Source organism: Panthera tigris, chromosome C1, assembly GCF_018350195.1.
Source record: "Panthera tigris isolate Pti1 chromosome C1, P.tigris_Pti1_mat1.1, whole genome shotgun sequence".
NCBI lineage: Eukaryota > Metazoa > Chordata > Mammalia > Carnivora > Felidae > Panthera > Panthera tigris.
Genome location: NC_056667.1, coordinates 219,448,745 through 219,475,068, shown reverse-complemented (window position 1 = coordinate 219,475,068; position 26,324 = coordinate 219,448,745). Strand labels below are relative to the sequence as shown.

The 26,324-nt window shown below is 48.1% G+C and overlaps 1 protein-coding gene across 7 annotated transcripts in view; it reads right to left on the bottom strand.

Annotated features, from left to right (window-relative positions):
• FARP2 (FERM, ARH/RhoGEF and pleckstrin domain protein 2) overlaps positions 1-26,324 on the bottom strand; it is a 106,190-nt gene that overhangs the window by 37,843 nt on the left and 42,023 nt on the right. For 5 of the 7 annotated variants that reach the window (XM_042995930.1, XM_042995932.1, XM_042995933.1 and 2 more), the window contains exons 3-13: positions 22,477-22,581; positions 21,385-21,427; positions 19,901-19,979; positions 17,758-17,855; positions 15,965-16,079; positions 11,147-11,294; positions 6,328-6,423; positions 3,969-4,132; positions 3,567-3,635; positions 2,997-3,054; positions 31-283 (exon numbers count right to left, since the gene is read on the bottom strand). In XM_042995930.1, the coding sequence (XP_042851864.1) occupies positions 31-283; positions 2,997-3,054; positions 3,567-3,635; positions 3,969-4,132; positions 6,328-6,423; positions 11,147-11,294; positions 15,965-16,079; positions 17,758-17,855; positions 19,901-19,979; positions 21,385-21,427; positions 22,477-22,581 (1,228 nt within the window). Of the gene's footprint in view, positions 1-30; positions 284-2,996; positions 3,055-3,566; positions 3,636-3,968; positions 4,133-6,327; positions 6,424-11,146; positions 11,295-15,964; positions 16,080-17,757; positions 17,856-19,900; positions 19,980-21,384; positions 21,428-22,476; positions 22,582-22,779; positions 23,061-23,336; positions 24,084-26,324 lie in introns of those variants that run through there. The other 2 variants (XM_042995935.1, XM_042995931.1) reach the window with 2 other exon arrangements.

The following is a 26,324-nucleotide window of genomic DNA, read 5'->3' as shown; positions in this document are numbered from 1 at the left end:
AACTCCTCACAACGTGACAAAACCCAACACCTTGACAAGGCTGCGGTGCAGGGGGCCCGGGGGACTGGGCCCGTCTGGTGTTGCCGTCGGCCGCTGCTGTGCTGCTCCTCTCTGCGGCTGGCCTCTTGGTGTCGGGAGCCCGGGGCTCGGTGAGGGAGCCACTGCTGTCTCTGAAATCAGGCAGGCCTCGCAGGGCCAGAGGGGAGGTAGGAACGGAATAGAAGGAGGCGTCTGCTGAAGACGGGGACGCAGAGGTCCTCAGGCCCTCGGTGAAGGAGACGCTCTGCGGGTCACAGATGAAGAGAAGAAAAGAGGCGCACATAAGATTACAAATCATCATTAGAAAGTTGCAAAGCTAACGGACCCAAGCTCGTACGTCTGCCTCTACTAAGAAGTGCGATCGACCAGACTTTCCCCATTAGAACTGAAGATTTGTAAACGTAGATAGGATTTCAAAAGGACCCAGGATCATCTGTTTAAAACCCCTTACAGTTTCATTGTCTCTCTTACGCTGTAAGAGTGTCCCGTGCCACCCTGAGGTTGCAGGAGGGCGTGCTGGATACTCATCATTTCCGGGGCAGAGGACAGAGGGCGTGAGCCACTCCATTCAGCTAACGAGACTCTAAAGCAAAGCACCAATAAGGCGACACACACGGCTGCACATGACGCTCATTCCTCGGAGGTCATGGCCAGGCACTGATGAAGCGCGTCGGTAGTACATTCACATGGGCACGCACGGCCGGGGACTCTGCCAGCGCCGGCAGCACAGGAGCCCGGGGCCTTCTGGAAGCACTGGCGTCGCCCCCAGCTCGCGTGAGCAGCTGCTCAGGGGCAGGAGGACCCTGTCCTCACTCACAGTCCCACACGCAAGGACACGGGGTGAGCCCTCTCTTCTCCTTCTGTCACTGCTCACGTGCCACAAGACAGTCATGCCTCCAGGAAACTTCAGGTGACGTATACACACACAACATCGTCAAGAGGGTGGTTAGACCAAGGTATCACCAGACAGTCCTGAATGATTTTCTGTGCAAGGAGCGGCATACGATATGAGCTCAGCGGTAGAAGCCACAGCGGTGACCGACCAGAAAGAAAATGGTAGCTTTCAGTCCACAGGTCAGTCTCTCTCAGGTGTACATCCCATCGCTTTTTCAATCATCCAACTGTACTCAACATGCTCTTGTGGTTTTTAAAAGACAGTATCAGAACTGAAAGTTTAAATGTAATTTTTAGACTATTCATATTATCTTTTTAATGTTTATTTTGAGACAGGGAAAGAGAGCACGAGTGGGGGAGGGGCAGAGAGAGAGGGAGAGAGAGGATCTCAAGCAGCCTCTACACTGTCAGCATGGAGCCTGATTTTGATTCTCAAAACCCTCAAACCTGAGATCATGACCTGAGCTGAAATCAAGAGTTGTACTGGATGCTCAATCAACTGAGCCACCCAGGCACCCCTATTCATACTATTTTATTCATTCATTTTTAATGTAGGCTGCAGCTCCAACGTGGGACTTGAATTCACAACCTTGAGATCAAGAGTCACACGCTCTTCTGACTGAGCCAGTCAGGTGCCCCCATTCATACTATTTCAAACTATTCAGGGGCACCTGAGTGGTTTAGTCAGTTAAGCTTCCGATTCTTTATTTCAGGTCTGATCGTGATCCCGCGGTTCATGGGATCGGCTCCTACACTGGGCTCTGTGCTGACAGTGCAAAGCCTGTCTGGGATGCTCTGCCTCCCTCTCTCTTTGCCCCTCCTGTGCTTGTGTGTTCTCTTTCTCTCAAAATAAATAAACTTTAAAAAAAATTAAAAGAAAGAAACCATTCATAAATTTTAACTTTGTTTAAACAGAAGTCTTTTATTAATATCAATTGATTTAGCAAAAAATTCCTAAATCTGAAACATACCTAGAAGAGTTAAAGAATGTTTTTATTTAAAAGATCCAATTAAACAAAGTTTGGGAAACACGAGCTTTGATACATGAGGTACAAGTGCAGCTTCTGGAAATACTATAACAATATAAATGACCAACTGTCAACAAAGACTAACATCGAACGGGAATAAAAACTTCTAAATGTGAAACTACAGAGATGCACGAGGAGACAGTGACAGCATCACATGAAGAGAGCAAGAGCCTACATACAGTACGTATGTGGAAGCTGACCTGTGAGCCTGCAGACAGGAAGACTCTAGTCAAGCACACGGGAAGCACAGGGCCAGCTACGTCCCCTCACGCCGGCTCTGCTATCACATTTTGGATTCTGTGGTCAAATGTCTTTCTGTGAAGCATTTGCACGTGCCTCTGGCTATGCCCATGCTTAGTATAGTAGTAATCACGCCAAACACGGATATAAATTTGTCTCCTGCTTTTCACCCTTAACATATTAGCAAAAAAATCTCACTCTGTGAATATAGTTTAAGTAAATTAGCGCCCTAAGCTGGCATTTTACAGTTTCACGCTTTTATAAAGGTAACATTCAGTGTCTGTTTTCCTGACAAGCAAGCTGAGCTTCCTGATAGGCAAGTAGTAGAACTTGCCTGGAACCCTGCCACCCAGAGACGACACGGGACACTTAGGTTTATGCCTCTAGCCTGTCCTCTCTGTGCATCTGTCACTTTAGATTCATCACACAGGCTGCTCCGCCACCTGCTAGCTCCCCTTGCCAACACATTGTGCGTGTGTCCCAGGCCGCACACCGCTCTCCTGCCCCGGGACTCGTGGCGGTTCCCGGGTACTCCCCATCGAGTGGGCACACCTGAAACCAAAACCGTGCTAGTGAGTCGCCTAGCACAGGCAGCGTTACAATACCACCGTGGTGCGTCTCAATGCACAAAGCTTTTTCCTTACTTAGGACTCCTTTTCTGCAAACAGCCCCCGGGCTGGGAGTGCCATGTAAACAACAGGACTGATTCTAAGAGTCCTGTTACAACACTGCCAGGTGATTCTGCAAAAGAGTACGGGTGATAATATCACGTATGTTTCAACCGGAAGGACTAACCTGTCTTGGCAAGTCTGCAGTCAGAGCACGAATAGACACCCGAGTCTTGCTGTGTCTTCTGCAAACAGAGAACAATCTGTGAGCCACCGAGCCTGCCTCTCCCAGCACCTGTTCTGAGGGCAGCCGTGCCCCGAGGAAGAGTGCACGTAAGAACGGGGCTAAGGTTCTGATAACATGCCACAGGCACCTGGCTAGAAACAGGCAGTGACAAAAAGCAGGAATTCAGATAAAACAGATGTCGCAGAAGAGGTAAAATTATCCCCTCACGTTGAAGAAAAATTCCACATGCAAAAAACCCATGCATTTTCAGATTCAAAGTTAAGCATAGCATATAAAAACATTATATATAAGATACGCTATACAGATTAGAGGCTAAAAAGTAATTATCTGTATCTGCGCAAAGTAACTATAGACAGATATTAATCCATTATTTAAAAAAAATAAAAGAAAGAGAACTCCAGTGTCAAAATACATGTTTACGTACTCGAGGTGACTACGTAAAGGTTAAAACTACGTAAAATATTAACTTTAAAAGCACATACTCCCCATCACAAAGACCATGGTGCTCACCTCTCATAGGGAACCCTCTTCACCCCACTGTCTCGGACATAATCCACCAGCTGCTTCTGAGTCCTTCCACTGTGAATAAAAGTTCAGATTTTAAAGGAAAGAATCGGCAGCAATTCACAGCATTAATTTTCCAGGAAGGCGAAATAGCACGTGCCGGCCCTCTAAGTTCCCAGAGACACTGTAAAGTTCTGTTTGTGATAAGCGTAACCGATTTCGCACAGTTTTTATCACAACTGTTTTTGCCACTATCTTACTGGATTTGCTCCCTGCAGTTTCACAGTAGCTGTGTTCTGCATGTAATTCTCTGAACCACTTCCCAGCGCTTGCCTGCTGACCAGGGACATGCATGCTCTCAGTCCTACAAAGCCGCCAGAGCCCCGCCGACACGGGGTGCGGCCCCACCTGTATCTGAAGGAGGAGCCCCTGCTGAAGAAGACAGCTTTAGCTCTGGGCTGAGGTTGATCAAAGAGTCTGAAGAAGGTGTGATACTCCACACAGATCTTCCAGAAGTTCTTACAGCCGTCTCTACTACCCAACAAGAACTCCAGTGTGTCCTGGTAAGGTCCCTAGAAACAAAACACAAAGGTTCAAGTAACTAATTCAAGAAGAAAATTTAGGCAGTATTCAGGCAACAGGCTTTTCATTCAAAGTTAAAAATTAGGAAGATAGTTTTGGGAGACCTGGGTGACTCCATGGGTCGAGTGTCTGACCCTTGATTTTGGCTCAGGTCACGATGTCACGGTTCATGAAATAGAGTCCCGAGCTGGGCTCTGTGCTGACAGCACGGGACTCTCTCTCCCCCTCTCTCTGCCCCTCAAGTGCTCAAGTGCGAGTGCATGTGCACGCACTCCTGCTCAAAATAAACTTGGGCCGCCTGGGTGGCTCCGTTGGTTAAGTGTCCAACCTCGGCTCAGGTCACGATTTCATGGTTCGTGAGTTCAAGCCCCGCATCAGGTTCTGTGCTGACGGCTCGGAGCCTGGAGCCTGGAGCCTGCTTCGGATTCTGTGTCTCCCTCTCTCTCTGCCCGTCCCCTGCTCACGGGCACATTCTCTCTCTCAAAAATAAAAATTTAAAATAAATAAATAAACTTAAAAAACTCAGGAAGATTTTTATTCTGAAGTATCTATAAAGACTTCTGGTGTCATCTATATTTAAGAGAAGAAATTTCACTGTAGAAATTACCAGAAAGATACAGTCACCCACGATCGCACAACTGCTAACATTTATAAGCGTATCCTTGCGACACATCCCACCCAGCAAACCAGGGCATTTTGTCTGTGAGGCAATTATTTATATGCTGTTGCCTGCGGAGTTTTGGGATGTGCTGGATGTCCTCACACACATCGCCTTGAAGAAACTACTGCCTTCTCTCATAGCTACTCCTCAGGATAAGTTCCTAGAATTGTTACACTGAGCTTAAAACAATGCATATTAAAAAAAAATTATTTATTTACTTATGTAATCTCTACATCCAACACGGGGCTCAAAGTCATGACCTCGAGAACAAGAGTCACATGTTCTTCCGACTGAGCCAGGCAGGCGCCCCCACAATGCACATTTTTGAACCTCGTGACATATTACTAAATTATCTCCCAGAAAGACTGTCCTACCCAGACTCCTGTATTCTGTCTTTAAAATCTAAGTGCTGACGGATGCAAGGTGTAACTGCCATGGGCAGGTGCAGCCGCAGCCCTGAGCCTTGATGGAGTGTCACGCTGTGGCTCCAGCACACTGGGCAGGGACGCTCCTCTTTCCAACTTGTCCCAACAGCCCCAGGACCCTTTCTTTCACTCACGGAGAAAACGGCAGCCCTTTACCTGATTTTGTGTATGTTTTCAGCATCCCTTATCCTTCCCTCCCATCCCTACAGCAGATACTTGAGTAAGAAACGAGCCCTCCTTCCTGGCTTCTACAGAAAGGAAACAGCCAGGCAGCCCAGGAACCTGCTGTTGGGCAAAAGCTCTTGCTAATCAAGTGCCTTTTAAAAGCTTAAGTAGAGCCTTCTTCTCAGCTGGTTCAGGGCCTAAATCTCCCACCACTGGAAGCCAGTCTTCGCTGACACAGCCTCTTAAGCCTCAACCGCAGCGTTCGGCTAATCTACTCTCATTTCCTAACCTCCTTTGTACACTGGGAACGTACCAATGTGGACATCTTCGAATCGTTTCAAGTACTGGATTTTTCCTAACTATCACACTTATAGACACATTTACTTTTTTCCATCTTTACCCATTTCAGTAAATTCATATGTAATTATTACTTTATTGACAGACAATCTCAAATGGAAGGAGTACTTATTTTCTGAAAATCAAGACTTCTCCACTTAGAGCACGTAAAAGGTCAATTTCTGAATCAAAGAGACAGGAGAATACTGGGAACGTCCCTCAGCTTACTTGTGACAGAAGCTCTAATGCTAACGTGCTGTAGGCCTTCAGACCACAGCCTCCTTACCTAGAGAACAAAGAGGCTCAATAAACAGACTGTTCTCAGCAGCCCCTGGGAGCTTCTCTCTCTCACCCCAGACCCGGCTAAACCCGAAAGCCAGCTGGGAAGAGCTGTGTAAGTGGTCCCTGCCCAGAACGCTGACCCATCCTCAGTGGCAGCCCTACAGGGCAGGTTACCCAGAAGCCTTTCCGCACAATTCCAGATCCCATCCTTAAACTCTTGTGTGCGTGGCGCCAAAGTGCTTTATAATTTGAAAAGTCAATATTCTAGCAGAATAAATTTTCTTAAAATTTAGAAAGTGCTCCAAATCGTACTTACACGGACCTCTGGGTGCAGTTTGATGAGAAACCTTTTCCTCTTGAAGCTGAGTTTTCGGACTCTGGACCAGTTAAAAGTGTTAATTTTGGTGGTGCCCTGAAATCCAAGAGATGCACACTCAGGCACGTTTATAATCCAGACAGACACACACATTTTTTCATGAAAAGAGAAGATTTTTTATTTTTTAATATAGATTTTTGAAAAAGAACACAACCAGGGGAGGAGTGGAGGGGGAAGGTGGGGTGGGGAGGACCTCTGTCAGCACAGAGCCCAACGTGGGGCTTGAACTCACAAACTGTGAGATCATGACCTGAGCTGAAGTTGGATGCTCAACCGACCGTGCCACTCAAACGCCCGGAAACAGAGAAATGTTTAAATTACAAACTTACCAGATAGCACAACAACCCACTTGATACTTTACAATTGTATTTGGAATGACTCTGAATTAAAATGTCAACACTAAACATACAAATCTGCCTGTTTTAGGAGAAGTTGATGTTTTTGATACGGCTTTCCTACAAATTACTATTATTATTTTTTAAAGTATATTTACACACAGAGAGTGTGCGTGCATGTGAGTGAGCAGGAGGGGGCAGCGAGGGAGAGAATCCCAAGCAGGTTCTGCGCTGTCTGCGCATGCAGAGCCAGACTCGAGGCTCGATCCCACCAACTGTGAGATAATGACCTGAGCCGAAACCAAGAGTGGGACACTTAACTGACTGAGCCACCGAGAAGCCCGCCCCGCTTTTAAAGTTTATTTATTTAGAGAAAGAGTGAGAAAGAGAGCAGAGACTTTCTAACTTTTAAACCTGAGCAGCCGGCAGCACTTCTCTCACACAGATTTGTATGCAATGACCCATGGTGTAATTAGAAACGTCAGGCAGGGCCTGAGACAAAACCCAGGCATTGTGGGCCCCATGTTCAAGCACTCCTGCTGGGACAGAAACCAGCACCCCCCCCCCAACCTCCCCAGCAGCTCTGACGCCCGCCCGGGATGCCTGTGGGAGACCTGGCCTCTGAGCCCTCCCGCACCCCTTGATGGCCGCCGAATTTTAAATTTGGTTTTCATACTATTGATCACGTGAGTACAGCTCACAGGCTGAGCTATGGTGAATTCTAACTATATTTTGCTCCTTTTACTTTTTCTTGACTTACTGAGTGCCTCTTTTCATTTACTCAATTCTCTATGTTCCCATCACTAATTCAGCCTAAACCATCCACGCAGAATTTAAACTCTTCGATGGGTCTGATCCACGAGACAATTTTCTCCCCGCTGCCTGTGCGCTGGCAGGTGCGCTCTGGGCCCCGGCCCCCAGCGTGAGGCCCCGCCCACCGCCGCCAGCCTGGTCTCTTTTGTCCTTTAAGGGGTGCTCAGCACTCACACCTTTGCAAAACTGCGTGTCTGGAAAACTCTCTTATTTTCTCTGCACGGAAGTCCTGGGAAGTCCTGCTGGACGGGGCACAGGCCCTTGGGTGGGAACTGACTTACTTTCGTGTTCTGCACGACCGCCTGCCCGGTCGTCTTGTGGCTTCCAGTGTTGCCCCTGACGAGTCTGACACGCTTCCTGGTCTCTCCTCCTGGAAGCTCTCTGGTCCCATCCCCTACTATGACATTTCACGCTGCTGTGTTCTGTGGTGATCTTTCCTTGTGGGTTATACGAGGAACGTGTAGATGGTTCTAACGTGGAAATTTGTGCATTCGGTTCTGGATATTTTCCCCGGGTAATTTCTTAAAGGCTCCCTCTGCTGCTTTGGGCTTCCTGGGTGCTGGGTGCTGGGCCTCCTGAGCTGTTCTCTGAATTTTCGCTCCCCTCCTCCACCTTCAGTCAAAGCCTCCTGGTGGAGATTCTGCCTCACTTTCATCTTCCAGTCCCATCCTGCCAACACTGCCCTCTCTGCCACCGCATCTCAGACCTGCAGGCGCTCCTGTTCTCCGTGTGTCCCTGTGACTGGACACTGCTCGTGTTTCAGAGATGAAGGTCCTCTCTGACTTCTGCAGGGCGTTCCGGAAAACGTAAGACAGTAACACGTCAACAAGGTCCAAACTCGCAGGCACCAGAATGTGTCCACAGGGAAAAGCCCCCTCACTGGCTCCCGGAACCCACAGCTGCCTTCCCCGTGGCCACGAATACCACCTGGTTCTTCTATGGCATAAATGGGGTGTAATTCTCCTTTTTCCCCACGGGCAGCAGCAAACCCCACACACACCTGTTGAGTCTTTGCTCACACAACAGGGACAGGGCGTCCGACAGAACGTCCCACGTGCCACGACACAGGAAGCCTCTGTGTTCCTTCCTGTGCAGTTGCCTGATACTCCACAGTATGGATGCACCAGCCTCCTGATGAATTACCAGTGTTTTACTGTTATAAATGACTAGACTAGAATTTCACATAACAAGATGAAAACTGTACATTCGGATTCCTATTCCTCATAAGCATCACCCAGCATAAAGCAATTTTCTGTGTCTTGCCCATGGGACAGACAAAAGATGGGGTCCTCTCTGAGGATTCTATGGGCTTTGTTTCTCCTCTTCTGTCCCTGGCATAGGTTCGGTTTCTTCTGAACGGAGAGGATTTCGATCCCTGGTTATCTCAGTTTGAAAGTGAGGCCCAGGACTGCGGGAGCCTGTGACCATCTGGTTCAGTGGGTGTGAGATCTGGAGGGAAACAGGATAACTGAATGGTCTTAACATGCCTCTCCACAGATTGCTTATTAGTTGAAAGAGAAAAACTAGTAACTATAGTAACTGGTAGCTAATAACCGGAAAGCAGAGATGAAGATTCACACCACCAGTGAGGCCAGGTGGTGTCTCTGTCGTGACCCCCTGAGAAGGACGTGACAACACCCGGGTAGGGGTCCAGCTGGGAATGTGTCCCCTGAACCTAATCCCAGGAAAACAGCTGACAAACCACAAGTCAAGAACATCCTATTAAAGAGAAAAAGGACTGTGCTCTTCAATACTGTCAAGGTGGTAAAAGATAAAGAAAAAAAAAAATGTTCCAGCTTAAAGGACACTGCAGGCACGATCGCTAAGTGCTGCGTCTGGTCCTCGACTGGGTCCCATCCTGGGGAGAACAGCAGCTGTGAGGACGCTGCCGGCTGACAAGACCAGACAATGAACAGTGGATCAGCTGCGTCAGTGAGGAGGTAAGGGAGCCCTTTCTTGTTAGAAATATGTGCCTTCAGTGGTCAAGGGCCCTCAAGTCTACACCTCACTCTCAAATGCTTCAGAAAAACCGTCTGCAGGTGCACACGTGCGTGTGCATGTAGAGAGTTGGGGGAGGAGAATGTGTGCTGGGGGAAGCACAAACCATAAAGCACAGGTGAGAAATGCTGGAGCGCGTCAATCTGGGCAAAGGGCAAGTGGGGGCTCGATGTGCTGTTCTAATTCTTTACAGTTTTTCTCTAAGTTTGAAAGTATTTCCAAATGAAAGTCTTTAAAAGAGGAGGCTCTCTGTGGGCTGGAGTAGGGACGCAGGCCTGTCACCACGGGGTGCCCCTGCATCAACAATTGAGAGAGTAATAGTGAATTCCATCTAACGTGGTTAATTTGAAGACTCTAATTTCTGGTTTTAACTTCTTCCAGTTACAAATTAGTTATCCTTTTCTGGAAAATGACACTGGCTGGATTCGGATGGATGTGATTTTCATCACGCATGATGGTAGAACTGTCATCTGAGTGAACAGGTGTGGGAGGCCATGGGTCCACCAACTCACTGGGTGTGCCTGACACAATCATTGCCTGTCAGTCAGTGTACGATATAACACAATTAGCGTTCTGTTTACAGATTAATTTTTTTCCCAGTAGGCAACTGAAATTCGATGGCTAGGTTAAAAAAGGAAAGGGAAAGAAAGCAAGTGTAGCTTGACTACAGAGGCCTGGACTAGACAAGCCATTTTAGGGAAACAGGTTAAAAAGGGCCCACAGATGGGGCGCCTGGGTGGCTCAGTTGGTTAAGTGTCTGACTCTTGATTTCGGCTCAGATCATGATCTCACGGTTCATGAGATCAAGGCCCTCGTCGGGCAGGCTCTGTGCTGGCAGTGCAGAGCCTGCTTGGGATTCTCTCTGTCTCTCCGCCCACCCCCTCAAAATAAATAAATCACCTTAAAAAAAAAAAAAAAAAAAAAGAGCCCACAGAGTGGACTCCCTGGAGTCCCAGGATGCAGCCCTGGACTCCCAGGGTGCAACCTCCCATGGCGGTCAGCAATGAGCAGGTCTCTGCAGGTCGGCTGCATGCACCTGGGCCACTGAGCCCGAGTGAGAGGATGCAGGGAGCCCTCCACCATGTCCAGGCACAAAGGGTCTGTGTTCCTCTGCTTCGGATGCTTCCACAGCAAAAACCCAAGCACACACATGTGTGACTGCAGGCAGAACTTAGTGGCCATTTTATGTCACTAATTACACATCCATACATAACTAATACACAAGTTCCTGAAGGCTGTACTGACGCTTATCACGTGCAACAGACTCTGATACTTTCCAGTCTGTTTCATGTACTGAAATGACACCTCACAGAGGGGCACACCCAGATCTGCAGCAGGTCCATGCCTGAAGCGTGGAAGAGCCAGTGTTTCTGTTGAAGGTTCTATGGACATGAACTGTGGCTCAGCATTAGAATGGTGGCCTTTGACTGCGTGCCCTGGGGGGCAGAGGGCTCTGTGACAGCAAGGACAGGGAAAGAAGTGCTCCGCGGGATGAGACAGGCACGCTAGGTTCCTCCGACCAGTCCAAGACCTTCAGCATCAGGACGAAAATTTACCGATACGTGTAAAATCAGCCCCCACCCAGTCCTCGCACACCCCTGCCCTCTCCCTACCTGGAACACGAGGACACCCATGTGGGAAACGGCCAGGTTAATTTTGGCCCCCTCCCTGTCAGAAGCGGCGTGAAAACGGATGCCATACATTTCCAACTTCCGGGCAATTTCGAGCACCTGGAAATCCGACTCAGCAGGCGTCTGGCCCCTATGATAAAGGACGGCATGATCACAGCACTGAAAACAACTTGATTTCTAAAAGAGCCAAGGTGTGTAACAAAACTGATCAGGAAAACAAAGGAGAATGAAACAAACCTACACAGGAGGCTTTTTTAGAGAATGGATTGCTTTTGTGAGTGTATTTACCCACTACAAGTGCAGCAGAGCACACACAGGCCAAAGAAACTGTCCATTTCCTTTTATCATGTGATCCACTTCCTGATGGGTAGAATGTTTTCTTTGTATGCACAAAATGAGCTGAGGTGCTCAGCCTTGTAATTTGTTCTTAATACTGAGGAGGTGACATGCAAACACTGTACGCAGAGACAGGTACGAAACACAGGGAAACCACAGATAACACCGGTATCTCATGAAACCCATTTCATACTTCAAAAAACCATTTTCGTAATGTACAATTCTAACCGAGAGAGTATACTTTTATAAGCATAAAATTATGAAACGGAATAAAACCATGTTTCCCAAGTGCACAGTCCACAGTCCTGCTCCCAGGGCAGTGACCTGGGCAGGGACCATGGCCCATGTCACACCGACCAGCCTCCAGGAGGCTGCCGCTCAGGGAGGGCACAGCTGGGCGAACGGGACAGACAGGGTCCTGGTTAGGAGAACCCCTACACAAGGCCTGAGCCCTGCTGTGGCGTTCCCCATCAACAACCCTTCCTCTCACTCCCACATGTCTGAGCTTCTGGATCTTTAAGGAAGAGCCCTTCCCACAGTTTCTATTCTTAGACTAAAACTTCCATTCTCTGAGTCTGATATGGACACCCGACTATCAGCTTATATTTGACAAATCATCATCAAGCAGGAACACCCAGGGTGTGACAACCGTTTTCCATGGTGTCCCAATGCTTCTGTTTTGGAACGGGGCACTGGGCGGAAGCTGGAGGAGTTCTGAGGGGAGGCTAGGGTTAGGGATGCTAAGGGAGATTCTGGTAAGGGCTAAGAAGGAAAAGAGAGCAGAGAAAAAGCTTTTCTTCTCAGAGAAGCCCTAAGCCTCGTGAACAAAATTTGGTAGACACGAGGGTGGTAAAGATCATTCTGGCGAGGTCTCAGAAGTGAGGAATATGTCATTGGAAGTAGGAGAAAAGGCGATCCTTTTTATAAAGTGGCCCAACACCTGGCTGGGTTACATTCGTGTCCTAGTGTTTTGTGGAGAGCCTGATGCAGGCGCGATCTCAAGAACAATGAGATCATGACCTGAGCCGAAATCGAGTGGGAAGCCTAACTGAGCAAGCCCTCCTGGCACCCGTGGCCGAAGAGATTTCTAAGCAAAGTGATGAAGGTATGGCTGGGCTCCTCTGACTGCTGATAGCAATGCAGGAGGAGAGAGATGCCCGAGACATGGAAGTTTAAGCAAAAAGGAAGCAGAATTTTAAGACGTGGAAAGTGCTCAGCCTGCCCATATTGCAGAAAACAAGAACACCGAGGTGTGGCTAAGAGGCTGAGCAGGAGGTCAGTATGGACCGGCCACCGCAATGGAAATCAGGACGGGGGAAGGAGGATCCCAAAGGCAATCTGGGTCAGGGCTGCCTCTCCCATCACAGGCCACGGTGGAAGAGCGTGGGGGTTGGGAACACAACTGGCCCTTGCTCAGGTTTCCAAGGCCAGGGCTGCCTGGAGCCGCAGGAGGGTATACTTGAGGAGTACGGTAGGCCTGGAGGGCAGGGCACAGAGCCAAAGAGGATTATTCCTGAGCCTTAAGGTTAATGTCATTTGCTCCACTAGGTTCTGGACTTGCCTGAGACCCGTCACCCTTTTCTTCCTTCTAGTCCCTCCCTTTGAAAGGGAAATGTGCACCCTGTGCCTATCCCCTACCACAGTACTTTGGTTTTACAGCTAGAGGAGACTGTGCCTCAGGCAAACCATACCTGGAGTCTCAGCCAGATCTCATCAAGATGAGATTCAGGTAAGGGCATGGAATCAGAGGATTTAGTGTTGGTGTTAGAGCAGTGAAGGCTTTTGGGCTGTTGGGGTGGAATGAATGTACTTTGCATGTGAGAAGGACATGAATTGTGGAGGGTGGAACGTTCCAGAGTGAATGTCTGTGTCCTCCAAAATTCAGATGCTTCAGCCTAACCTCTGGGGTGATGGTATTTGGAGGGGAGTCTTTGGGAGGGCCTGGGTGGGGGATTCACGAGTAAGAATGCCCTAACAGAAGCTCCGGGGAGCTCTTGGCCCCTCCCGCCTCATGAGGATGTGCGAGAAGGTGCCATCCGTGCCGCAGGAAGCAGGCCCTCACCACACCCGAGTCTACCAGTGCCTCCATGTCTGACCCCCAACTCCAGAAGTGTGGGAAATCACAGTCTGTGGTCCCCAAGCTGCCTGGCTCGGGGTGTTCTGTTATAGCAGCCGCGAAGGACTAAGACACCAGTTTTCAAATGTTTTTTCTTCAATGTCAAAGATCCAAAAGAACTGTGATAAAAGTAAAAAAAACACTTCTTCAATATCCTCTTGAAGGGTGATTACAAGGGTGTTTCCAGTGGGTCAAGGAAGATAATTATAAATAACTATGTGAGAACTAGATCTTGATTAAAATGAAAGTACCACATCGTCTCTAAAAATCCTACATAAAAAATGATTAAAAGAAATAAAAGTGCAGTAAATATCTGATGACCATGGAGGACAAAGTTAGCACATCAGAACCACGAGAGGGGCACCTGGCTGGCTCAGAGGAGTGTGCAACTCTTGACCTTAGGGTTATGAGTTCGAATCCCACCTTGCGTGTAGAGATTACTGAACAATAGATATCTTAATGTTTATTTTTGAGAGAGAGAGAGAGCGAGAGAGAGAGCGAGCAAGCACGTGCGCAAGAGAGTGGGGGAGGGGCAGAGAGAGAGGGAGATACAGAATCTGAAGCAGGATCCAGGCTCCAAGCTGTCAGCACAGAGCCTGATGCAGGGCTCCAACCCAGGACCCGAACCATAAGATTATGAATTGAGCCAAAGTTGGATGTTTAACCAACTGAGCCACCCAGGCGCCCCCTAAATATCTGACAGAAAGAAAAGAAAAAGATCATGAGAGCCAAGAGACAGCTGACCTCAGGGATGGCAACACTCTGTTGGAAAGAACCCAGGTTTAGTCCTGTGTCAAGCACATCATCTGATTTCTCTTTAACTGGCTTTCACGAATTTTTAAAGCAGCCACCTTGAGACACACCCCTAAGATGCACAAACACGCACACACGTGCAAGCTCATGAACATGTGAGCACAGGCGCCCTCCCACGCGGCTCTCAAAGTGACTGCTCATAGACCTGCACCATTCCGTCACCTGACACACATGCCTGTGTCCACACTCGTCGGGCCCGGTGGGGAGCCTCAACCCTTTCCTGACGTACCCGTCCCTCAGAGCTTGAGACCCCCACACACCCTGCCTCGTTCTCCTGGCTTCTGGCGGAGCCCCTTTCTCACTCCTCCCTTCAAGGCCAGTCTTCAGGAGGCTGTCCTGGGCCCTGCTCTCCCATCTGTGTCTACCCTCTCTTCCCTGGGTGACCTGCATAGCTTGATGTGCCCGACGTGTTGACAACACTCTGCCCGCATCCCAGACCCATCCACCTGCTGGCACCGATGCCTTGGTGGGACTCTTGACCCTGCAGTGCCCCATGCCAACTCCAGGAACAAATCCCAAACAGGCGATCATCTCCCTGGGGACTGGCACTGGGAGATGACCCTTTGTTCCTCTGCCCCAGTGTGCTGAACCCTGACACTAAGAGGTGCCCCCAACCGTGCACCTAGAGGGGGCTGGGGCCTTTGCTTGGTCTGGCCATGACAGTGGAGTCACACAGCCTCCTGTGAGCAGCGGGCACTATTACTCGCCCCACCGGCCAAGCCAGAAATTCAGGTGCAACTGCGGGCACCATGCTGGGTCTCCTGGACCCTCCCAGGCTGCTGCCTTCGCCTGGCACTCCCCCTTCACCAACCCTACGTGGCCAATTCCTTAGAGATGCCTGCTGGCCCAAGCAGCCCGGCCATTCACCCTTCTCACCCTGGCCGCTCTGTCTGCCCTCAGCTTGCACACCATAGTGCACAACAATATACTCGTGTATCCAGTGCCCGTCCCGATGCCAGGCACACAAGAGGAGCTCCCCAAGTGCCCTGAGTGGCAAAATGCATGAGAAGCACACAGACTTGCCGGGGTAAGGTCCTCCAGGTGAGCATCTTGGTCCACCTTCTCAAGGGCAAGGCTTCTCTCCTGTCCACTCTCCTTTTGGGGAGTTCAATATCACAGCTAACTCCCCCCAGGCCCTCGGCCCTGGCCCTCCCTCCTGCACCTCTCTTCAACCTGAAAGGACGTACCGGCGTCAAGTCAGTCAAAGAGCAGGCCCGCCAGCCCCACCCCACCTCACAGGAGGGCCGCCTGTTGCTCGGCGGGCTACCACACGCTTCTCACCATCAACGGTGTCATGCATGTGGTGGGACCCCGTGGCTGCCCCTGACGCTCTGCCCTCTGGTCACTCTTACCAGGGCCCTGACGTCCCTTCCGGCCTTTCTAAAGCAGTGAGACTGTGCCCTCCCAGAGAGTGGACGGCAGTCACTTTAGTCAGTCTTGCAGAAGCCTTAGTGGTGGCTCCCGTTACTTAAATACACTATTTCATCATTATAGTGTAGGGACAGGGTGCCAGCGGCTGACTCTGACAGACTCACGTGTGCTTCCGGTGGAATTCTAGAATCTTCTCAAGAGAACGCTCCTGACTGGGCAGGTACTCATTCACTTTAAGGTGCTCTCGATCCAGGGTTTCATCATAATCTCCTATTTCAGCTGAAGTGAGAGAACAACAGTCAGTAATTCTAATTCTCAAATAAAGAAAAATACAAGCATTTGTACATGCAAATGCATGAATTAAAAGAAAAAAATTATCCTAAATCTGTAATAAAAGAATATATAAATATTTTTATTTTATGAACAAGATTTTGTATTTTACTTTCCCACACATCTTAAGCTACTAAAGGCAAATATAAAGGCAGGTAAAGAAGTTTTTTCCTGAGTTTTGAAGAACAAAGATGCTGGTGAGTGACCCCAGGGAGGCTGACACTCAGTCGCCAGTTTATCCTGAGTTTTCTGTGTTTTAAACCTCGCTTTATTTGTCTGTAGTCTCAAGACTCTTGTGACCAGGAATATGTATCTTGTTTGTTTCAGGACAATGTATTTTAAATCATTTTTTCCTTCGGGGCCTCTCAAATTCTTGAGGAACAATGTCTCTTTCTAATTTCATGAAGCTTGAGAGGCCACTAATGTTTCAAGAATCGTAGTTAAAGCCCAATAATCTTAAACAATATACATCTTTTTTGTTTTGAGACCATCTCAAGTTCACAGAAACGTCGCTTGCACTGTGCCACACTTGAGGGTGTGCTGTGCCCACATAAGACACGGCCGCCCATGAGCAGGGCACAGCCCCCGAGCAGGCGGGCCCCGGGTCTGCTGCGGCATCCGAGCCTCAGACCCCACCATGCTGTCAGCAGCTGCTCTGTCACGTCTCCTACAGCCAGACGTCCTGGCTCAGAGTCACGCTGCAGCGGGTGGCCCTGTCTCTGCAGGTTCCCGCAGTGGACGCAGCGCGTGTCCAAGGGCAGGGCGACGGCTCGACAGGTTATCACACCACTTTGGCACCGGAAAGCCAGCTGTCTCTCTGAGAAGACCTCAAACCCAATAAAAAACAACGAAGTCACTTTGAAAACTTATATCAACAAGTGACAGCAAGGCCCCTAGTGATGAAATTCGCTATTTGTACAAGGTGTGTATGGGGGAGGGGAGGGGACCCGGCAAACCACAAATTAACCCCCGTACTTAGCCGTTCCTATGATCCCCCACACTTTCTACATTCTACTTTCTGTGCTCAAATTTCAGAAACATCACTTCTGTGTCAGGGACTCTAGTCCAGAAGCAGCATTTCCTTCGTCCTACCCTGTCAGTGGGGGGCTTTGTAAAGCCCCAGCAAGACACACACCCGTTTTTCGGAACCTCTTCCTACAATATAAATTTTCCCGTTCTTCTGAGCTACCTCTTGCTGTGTGACATACTGAGAAATGTGTTCTTTTCCCTCAGGGTTTGATGACTGACTTATCACCAGAGGGGCTGTGACGGTCACCCCAGGGAGGTCTCTTTCCAGGGGTGCTGAGGGTCAGGGCTGCCACTTGGCTCCCAGACGCAAGACATTTATGGGGAAAACGCGGGAAGACACAAAGGAGAGACATTCGGAAAGGATTCGTGTGGCTGCAGATCTTGGCCTGGAGCCTTCCTTTCTTGGTGGAGACTGTCTGCCTCAAGGACTTCCACTCTGTAGATGTTAATCTTCAGCTTATTGGAGAAAATACTCAAATCGAAGGCCTGTTCTTTCATCACATTCATTAACTGTGCAGGTACATCAGGTGCTGGCGGTCCTGAGGGCCGTGCACCTAGGACACCGTATGCGCCTCCGCCCGCGGCTGGGGACACTAACACTGCAGAAGGTGGGATGCCAGAAGGGCCGCCGTGGTGTCCGCACAGGGCAGACGCTCCTCCAGGAGGTCTCTCTTAAGTTGCAAGGCAAACAAGTACCTAGAAGGGAATTCAAACAACACAAATGTCAGCTCCGAAGGCTCTAGGGCAGACCCCCCGCATCTCCGTCGCAGGACAGCACCCGTAAACAGCGGTGACCAGGGACACCAGAGCAGACAGTGACAAAGAGGTGAAGTCGCAGGCGGCAGCTCCGTGGGCAGAGTCACCGCACACACGAGAGCACTCAGATGCTCGCCTCCCGGACCCTACCGCACCTTCAAGGGCAAGCTCACAAGTTCAGGTCACTTCTGTCACACACACAACTGCACTTAATGACTCTGTTGTGAAAGAATCAGCAACATCCAATTCAGATAGAGCTTAAAATGTGGCCATGGAAGTTTGAGACAGATCGATGATATTCAGCCTTGGCTAGGATCTGAGAAACAGGCACTCCTGAATGTGACTAAAGAAGGCAGTATTAATATGCTCATATGCACATTTATTCCGCCGACAAATAATCACTGAGCTTGTACCATGTTCCAGGTACTATTTCTGGAGCTGGAGCTACGATGGACAAGACAAACTCTCTCTGCCCTTGCTGCAATTTATCCTTGAGTGAGCTGTTAAGATTTACTGTATTCTCTTAAATTTTAAATGTGGCTACCCTTTAACTTAGCAATTTCACTTTTATGAAACTTTTCAGGAGAGATATTTTCTAGAGCTTACAAAGATGTGTGGGCAAGGCTGTTTATTTGCAGCAATATAGCAGAGAAAAATCGGAAACGATCTAAGTATGCACTAATATAATAACTTAGTAAAGTAGATACAGGCACATGCACTGTACACACAAAGACGGACACGTGGATAACAAAACAAGATCAAACAAGCCATCCAACCCACAGTTCTGGGCGCATAGTGTGATCCTGCTTTGTAAATTACCATTTCTTTAAAGACCTGGCTCCATTTATACATTTGCTGTGAATTCGTCTGGAAGACACTCCTCAAGTGTAACTACTTCTGGGGACAGCGCAGTGGGCAGGGAGTGAAGGGGAACATTTGCTTTTTATTCCATGTAGCTGTATTCTGAAGATTTTCTTCTTTTATAATAAACTGCTTTTTTTTTTTTTAAATAAATAAAAGAAGCACCTTCTGCATAAAGTTGGCTTGGACCCCGTTAGGTAACACCTTCCGTTACCTGTTATTCCCTCAAAGAGGACTTTTTTGGGAAACGCCAGGTACTTAATATGCTAAGAAGATGAGCTCTGTATTCACTCATAACAACACTTTTTGCTGCCCCTGGGGTTGTTTCCTTACCCACAAAGTGAGCGGCTAGGCTAATGGGATCTCTACATCTCCCTGCAGCTGACAACCTGGGATTCTGTGATGTTACAGAGTTCTGTAAGAACCTTCTAAAGAGAGATTCATAAGATGCCCATGATGCAGGTATAAATACATTTTTTTTTGCTCAGAAAGGCTGGTACCACCACAATGATATCACAGTTCTCTTTTATCTTATATCTGATCTTGGGTTTTGAATTGGTACATAAAACACAAGGAAAATAAATTCCATAATCTGTGCCCAGATGAAGCAACTGTAAACATTTTCTTCAAATCATTTCTACGAAGAATCAATCTCGAATTCGAGAGAGTGATAACAAAAGAAATCACCTAAAATACTTCTGCTCATATATTCATAAGGACTCTCAAACTCAACACTTCTCCCACTTGAGAGTATTTTGGGCATACGGGCTAGGCTCCCGACAACTTTACGCACATGCGTAAATCTGTGTCAGCAGGAGGCTATCAGTTCAACAGCACACTAACACGTGTTAGTCCCCCCACCTTTGTCCCCAGTTTGCACCATAAACACTCTTCCAAGCTCCGCTGGCATTTGTGTTTGTGCAAGAGTTAAATGCTTCTTTTAATACTAGACACTGACCACACCTTTTCTGTGTACACTGTTCACCTTTTAGGTGAATGAAGATGTATTCATTCATTCTTTGAATACATAGAGCCTGAGCACTTGATGAGCCAGGCGCTGCTGGAGATACAGGTGAATTCTAGATCCCGCTGACAGCAGCTGTGGCTTAGTAGGGGCTCTTTACCTTGTATATTCTTCCTGCAACTGACCCGGATCAGGTGGGAAAAATTTGACTGCTAGACGAAGCAATGCGTTCTTTGGCCCTATGAAAAGAAACATTTTAAACTTCACAAATATTAGGTCAATCCCACTATTTTTTGAGATCTTTGTACACTTTAGTGAAAGAAAAATGTTACCATCGCTCACTATACTGAACCAGAACAATATGACTGCTGTAAAGAAAAAGCACAAGGTATTATTAGCTCATCTGAGTATCTTAGCTTTACTGAAATTTTACAGTAACACACCCATGTAATTTTCACCAAAAAGGAAAGAGGAGCTGTTTTGCTAAATGTGATGATGCCCCACATGGCCTGACGTCACCAGTGACTGATGAAGCTACTGGTGCATGCCCTTCTCTCCCATTCGGGACTAAAAACGTTGCAGGTGAATCTGGACCCCTAGAAAGGACCCTGTGCGTTACATAATTATTAAGAGGCATCACTATGTGCCTCAATTTAACAAATTTAATAGAGACTAACAAAAATAATGTTTAAAATTACAAAATAGTATGAACTATTTTATTTTATTTTATTATTTTTTTATGAACTATTTTATTAAAAATCTAAACTGTGTGTCAACTATACTCAGAAAAAAAATCACAAAAAATAAAATTTTAAAAATTGTTTAAAAAAATAGGGGGGGTGCCTGAGTGGCTCAGTCGGTTGAGCATCTAACTCTTGATTTTGGCTTGGGTCACGACCACAGGGTCATGGGATCGAGCCCTGTGTTGGGCTCTGTGTGGGGCATGGAGCCTGCTTAAGATTCTCTCCTTCTCTCTCTACCCCTCTCCCCAGTCATGCATGTTCTCTCTAGAAAAAAAAAAATTGTTAAAAAAAATTACAAATGCTAATTGAACCTCAATGTCTTTTCATAACTCAGAGAGAAACTGCCTTCTTATTTTTTTGTTTAAATTCAAATTAGTTAGCATACAGTGTAGTATTGGTTTCCAGAGTAGAACCCAGTGATTCATCACTTACATATGACACCCAGTGCTCATCACAAGTGCCCTCCTTAATACCCGTCCCCCACCCACTTCCCTCCATCAGCCCTCAGTTTGTTCTCTGTCATTAAGAGTCTCTTGTGGTTTGTTTCCCCTCTCTCCTTTCCCGTCCCACATGTTCATCTGTTTTGTTTCTTAAATTCCACATATGAATGAAATCGTACGATATTTGTCTTTGCATATTGGTCCAAAATTAAAGTGCTATCAAAGAACATATCCTGTTACTGCCACATCTGAGAATGAAGTGAGTTAAATTACTGCCCACCCCCAGCTAACACAGGATAAGACTAAGTAGTGAAATGACTTTCAAGTTCAAGTACTGTTGTCGATCACCTTGCTGCTATCCAGTGACAATGAACATCTGAACATACCTTCAATTTGAACAGTCAAGAACAAAAGCATCTAAAATGAACAGAATTTTTAAAGACTTTAAAAAAAGGACTTACTCCGTATTTGCCTAGTGATGGGCTTCATAGGTTCGAGCCAAATCTAAAGAGAATTTAGAAAAGAGATCAGATGTGTTCAATGATTTCTCTATTTAATAAGTATGTTACAAAATACAGAACTGTTTATAATTAGGAGAGATATTTAAGGCGGGCCTATTTTGGTTCTCCGCTCACACACCAGTCTAATGCTGATAAAACACCTGGGAGTGGGGTGTCTGGGTGGCTCAGTCAGTTGAATGTCTGACTTCAGCCTGGGTCATGATCTCACGGTCTGTGAGTTCGAGCCCTGTGTTGGGCTCTGTGCTGACAGCTCAGAGCCTGGAATCTGCTTTGGATTCTGTGTCTCCAACTCTCTCTGCCCCTCTCCTGCTAATTCTCTCTCTCTCTCTCTCTCTCTCTCAAAAATAAATAAATATTAAAAAAAAAAAAAAGACACCTGGGAGAGGTATAGGAGCACCTGCTTCGAGAAGTGTGGCAGGAGGCCAAGATGCCACACTGTGTGGGACCCCACCACGAGGCCACAGCACGCTGCTGTTGCTATGCACAGAACAGGTACCAATAATTATTTTGGGGGGGGGGGCATCTGTTAAGGCCAAACAACTACGTGGTGCATGCTGCACTTGTAAACAACAATGGCAAGAGCACCACTACACGAAGGGGCGGATGGAGCTCTAACGTTAACATACTTATTGAACGAACAGGTTGATGTTGGGTTTTAAAACAGTTCCACCTGTAAATATTAAAGCTCCACACTTTTTAAGGCTCATCTATCAAGTGACAAAAAGGATAAACAATTTAGTAGCACAGTTTGCTAAAAACGATCACCAAACAGATGTACTAGAGGGAGTTTCTGGATCTCCTTGGCACACGTACTGGCAGGGAGAACAAATTCAGGGAGGATGGGAACTCAGCCTTGCTAACAGGCACGTGTACTCCGTATTTCCACGGGACAGCCCCAGTAACAGCCCTGTGATAAGGTTCCGTGCTCCCATTGCTGCCACAGGTCCTCCGAGGCTTGCCATGGCCACGTGCACCGCCAGCACCCACCACGTACCCGCAGCCCGTCTGCAAGAGTGAGGCAAGAGCACGTACCCAGTAGGCCCGGGGGTGCTGAAACTCCAGCCCGAAGTAGTCACACTCCGTCAGGTTCAGGCGCCTCCACACCTGAGTCAGCAGCGTCTGGCCATCGCGCTTAGGCTGTGAGAGGCAGGGAGGGGAGCACAGGAGAATGAGGTGCCTTCCAACAACCCGGGTTCATGAAACAGCGTGGCAAGATGTGGCTTCCGCACGTAAAATCCATCCTCCTAACTCCTTGCTTCACTCTGCCTTCTTCTAAGGCTCTTAGTGCTCAGAAGCGGACACCAAAGTGAAGCCAGACAACCCCCTCACTCTTACCTTCTCAGGTGCATCTTTAGCTTTTTTTCTTGGCAACGTTAGATGACAGAACCCGTTCTTAGCCTCAGTGAACACTTTATCAACTTGGTATTTACCACAGAGGTGGGTCTCATACTCCATGTTTGCCTGAGACCCCAGTGAATGCTTGATTATTTGGTAATAACATTAGCGAGGAGACCTCGCACTGCTCAGACTAGAGGTGGGACGATCGGCCCTCCGTTCAGAAGAAACATGAAGTTAGCTCCCTGGTCTGCACTGGTCACAAAATAAACTCCTATGGACTAAAGAACAGAACAAAGCAGGAAAATATTTCTCCAGTTTTGGGGTTAAGTAAAGTGTTCCTAAAGTACCAAAGACAGACAGACTCGATTAATTAAAGGTGAAAAACTTCTGAACAGAGAAACAGCGAACAAAGTTACCATCCAGAATCATACTAAAACAAGCGATTTCTCTCTCACATTGCTCTCATGAATTGGGTAAAGAGATACAAATGGCTTTTAGGCACATAGAAATGCACTCAAGCCCTCTAATAATGAAATAAAACAGCGAGACACCACTTCTTGTCCATCTCAGAGGGCTGGGAGCACGGGGTGGTGCGGCTGGGGGAAGGCAGCCATGTCCGCGCACTACTGGGAGAACTCCAGTTCGTCCCGTCCTCCGGGAGAGTCTGAAAACACCTCCAAAACTTAAAGTGTACGCATACACCTTTGCTCCAGCAATTCCACTTCTAGAACTTTCTCCTACAGATATTCTCACACAACCGCACAGAGCCAAAGATGCAAGGACAAACCCAACAGAGAACTGATGACACGAACAATGGTACCTCCGTTGTCACAGCCCTCAGGACTCTGTACCAGCGTGGAATGAAGTCCAAGACCACAGTTCAGTCATGAAGAAAAAAGGGTTCCCTTCCTATCCAGTGTACATGACAGAAGCCCACTTCATAAAATGTGCACGCTGCATTTACCTTAACTGAAGCAAGTCTGGAAGGCTCCATCCTGAGAGGAAATCACCATTCTGGACTGAATGGGGGTGGGAATAGGGACCAGGGCCTTCACTTTTACCTTATTTTCTAACTTCTGCGATGTCTCAATTTTCATCAGCGGGCATGTCATTTTCGCACTGCAAAGATAACACCTGCGGGGGGGGAGAGGCAAACCTCCATGGCTCCCCAGGACGGTAGTTTCTGTGAGTTTAAACACTGGACTTTCTTACTGTGTGCCCAAGAAGTGGCTGTGCTCCTAATGTGAGCACTCTTTTCTCTTTTTTTTTTTTAATTTTTTTTTTTAACGTTTTATTTATTTTTGAGACAGGGAGAGACAGAGCATGAACGGGGGAGGGTGAGAGAGAGAGGGAGACACAGAATCTGAAACAGGCTCCAGGTTCTGAGCAGTCCGCACAGAGCCCGACGCGGGGCTTGAACTCACAGACAGGGAGATCGTGACCTGAGCCGAAGTCGGACGCTTAACTGACTGAGCCACCCAGGCGCCCCTCTTTTCTCTTTTTTTAAGTTTATTTTGAGAGAAAGAGAGAGCGCAAGTGGGGGAGGGGCCGAGAGAGAGGGGGAGAGAGAATCCTAAGCAGGCTCTGTGCAGAGCCTGATGCAGGGGCTCGAACTCACGAACCGTGGGATCGTGACCTGAGCCGAAATCAAGAGTCAGCAGCTGAACCGCCTGAGCCCCACAGACGCCTGTAAAGCGAGCATTCTTATGGGAAGACGGAAATTGCTGCCCTCTGTGGTGACAAACGGCATGCAGCGAGTCACAGCCGCAAAGGGATGCAGACAACGCCATCCGTAGAGAAGGGAAGAGCAAATGTTCTGGACGAAGTACCATAAGATCACGTCTGACGAGGATCACGGTGAGGGCTCGCGTGCCGGCCGTGCTGTTGGGAGAACCCGCCCACAACAGGCTCTGCAGCCTGACGTGCGGTCCAATCCCCTCAGTGGTGAGCTGGTCAGAAATCCTGGGGTCTGCTGCAACTCCTCTCACACTCAGCACTCCTCCCCAGGAAGCTCTCCCACAGCTGTGTCCCCTCCCCCAGGACTGCAGGGCTGTTGCGGGGTGGGGGGCTCCACAGGAGGACAAGGAAGGCCCCAGAGGTGTGTGCACATGGGCCCCACAAGGCCTGGCCTTGCCCATTCGGGGGCGACTCGGACACCTGGCTGCTCCCTCACAGGGAGACCCCCTCTCCCTCTGGCGGCCACGAGCAGACCCTTGAGAACCTGGTGAGTTAGTTGCCTCGTGGGGAAGGTCCCCTTAATTGCGTTTGGCTCCACATAACCGCCACATCACTTGGCGCTTCTCTCCAGCACGGTGCTTATGGCGCCGTCGTTCCCACATTTACTTGTTTGGGTGCGTTCCTATACCACAGGGTCAGAGACTGCGTCATCCATCTTGAATCTCGAGGCCCAGCAACGTGGCAGATGCGCCACTGACAGGCCCAGAATGTCCACAACTGCTCTGCTGCTCCAGTCCTCCCCTCTCCCTTCTCAAGTGCCTGGTCACCCCACGCGGTAAGGGGCGATGGTGGGATTAACAGCCCCATCCAAGCCCTCCACCCACGGGCAGTGAAGCCCCGGCTTGTCCCAGGAGGCCTGCCGAACCGAGGGATGCCAACACGTATCAAGTGTGCAGACACACAGGCACACATCCATGATGCACCAGCGTCCAGATCCGGAACAGGGTTTTTAAATCTGGGCATAAAACTACACTTAATTACACAGGTTTCTGTACTAATATACACGCATATACATACATATGTATGGACACACACATGGATACACATATATCCATACACACATATGTATACGTGTATATATGTGTGTGTTTAACTCCTGTATTGGAGTAAATTTTACCAAAGTAAAAAAGCTTTTGCAAGTCAACTATCCTGTGTTCAGCAAAAAAATAATAAGTAATAATTTTAATGTTGGGACACCTGGGGGTGGCTCAGTCGGTTAAACGTCCAACTTCGGCTCAGGTCATGATCTCAGGTCCGTGAGTTCAAGCCCCGCGTCAGGCTCTGTGCTGACAGCTCAGAGCCTGGAGCCTGCTTTGCATTCTATGTCTCCCTCTCTTTATGCCTCTCCCCTGCGCACTCTCTCTTTTTTTTTCTTTTTTGTAGGGGCCATATTTCATCTTTTTTTGGGTATTTTTCTAGTTTCCTTTTGCAATTGAAGTATAATTAACATATAGTGTCATTATATTATTCTCAGCCGTACAATGTAAGGATTCAACAATTCCATACATTTCTGAGTAATCATCAAGATAAATGTACTCTTTTTTTAAAATGTTTATTTTATTTTTATTTTTTATTTTATTTTTTTTAAAGTTTATTTATTTTTGAGGCAGAGAGAGACAGAGCATGAATGGGGGAGGGTCAGAGAGAGAGGGAGACACAGAATCTCAAACAGGCTCCAGGCTCTGAGCAGTCAGCACAGAGCCTGACGCGGGGCTCGAACTCACGGACCGTGAGATCGTGACCTGAGCCCAAGTCGGATGCTTAACCGACTGAGCCACCCAGGTGCCCCTAAATGTTTATTTTAT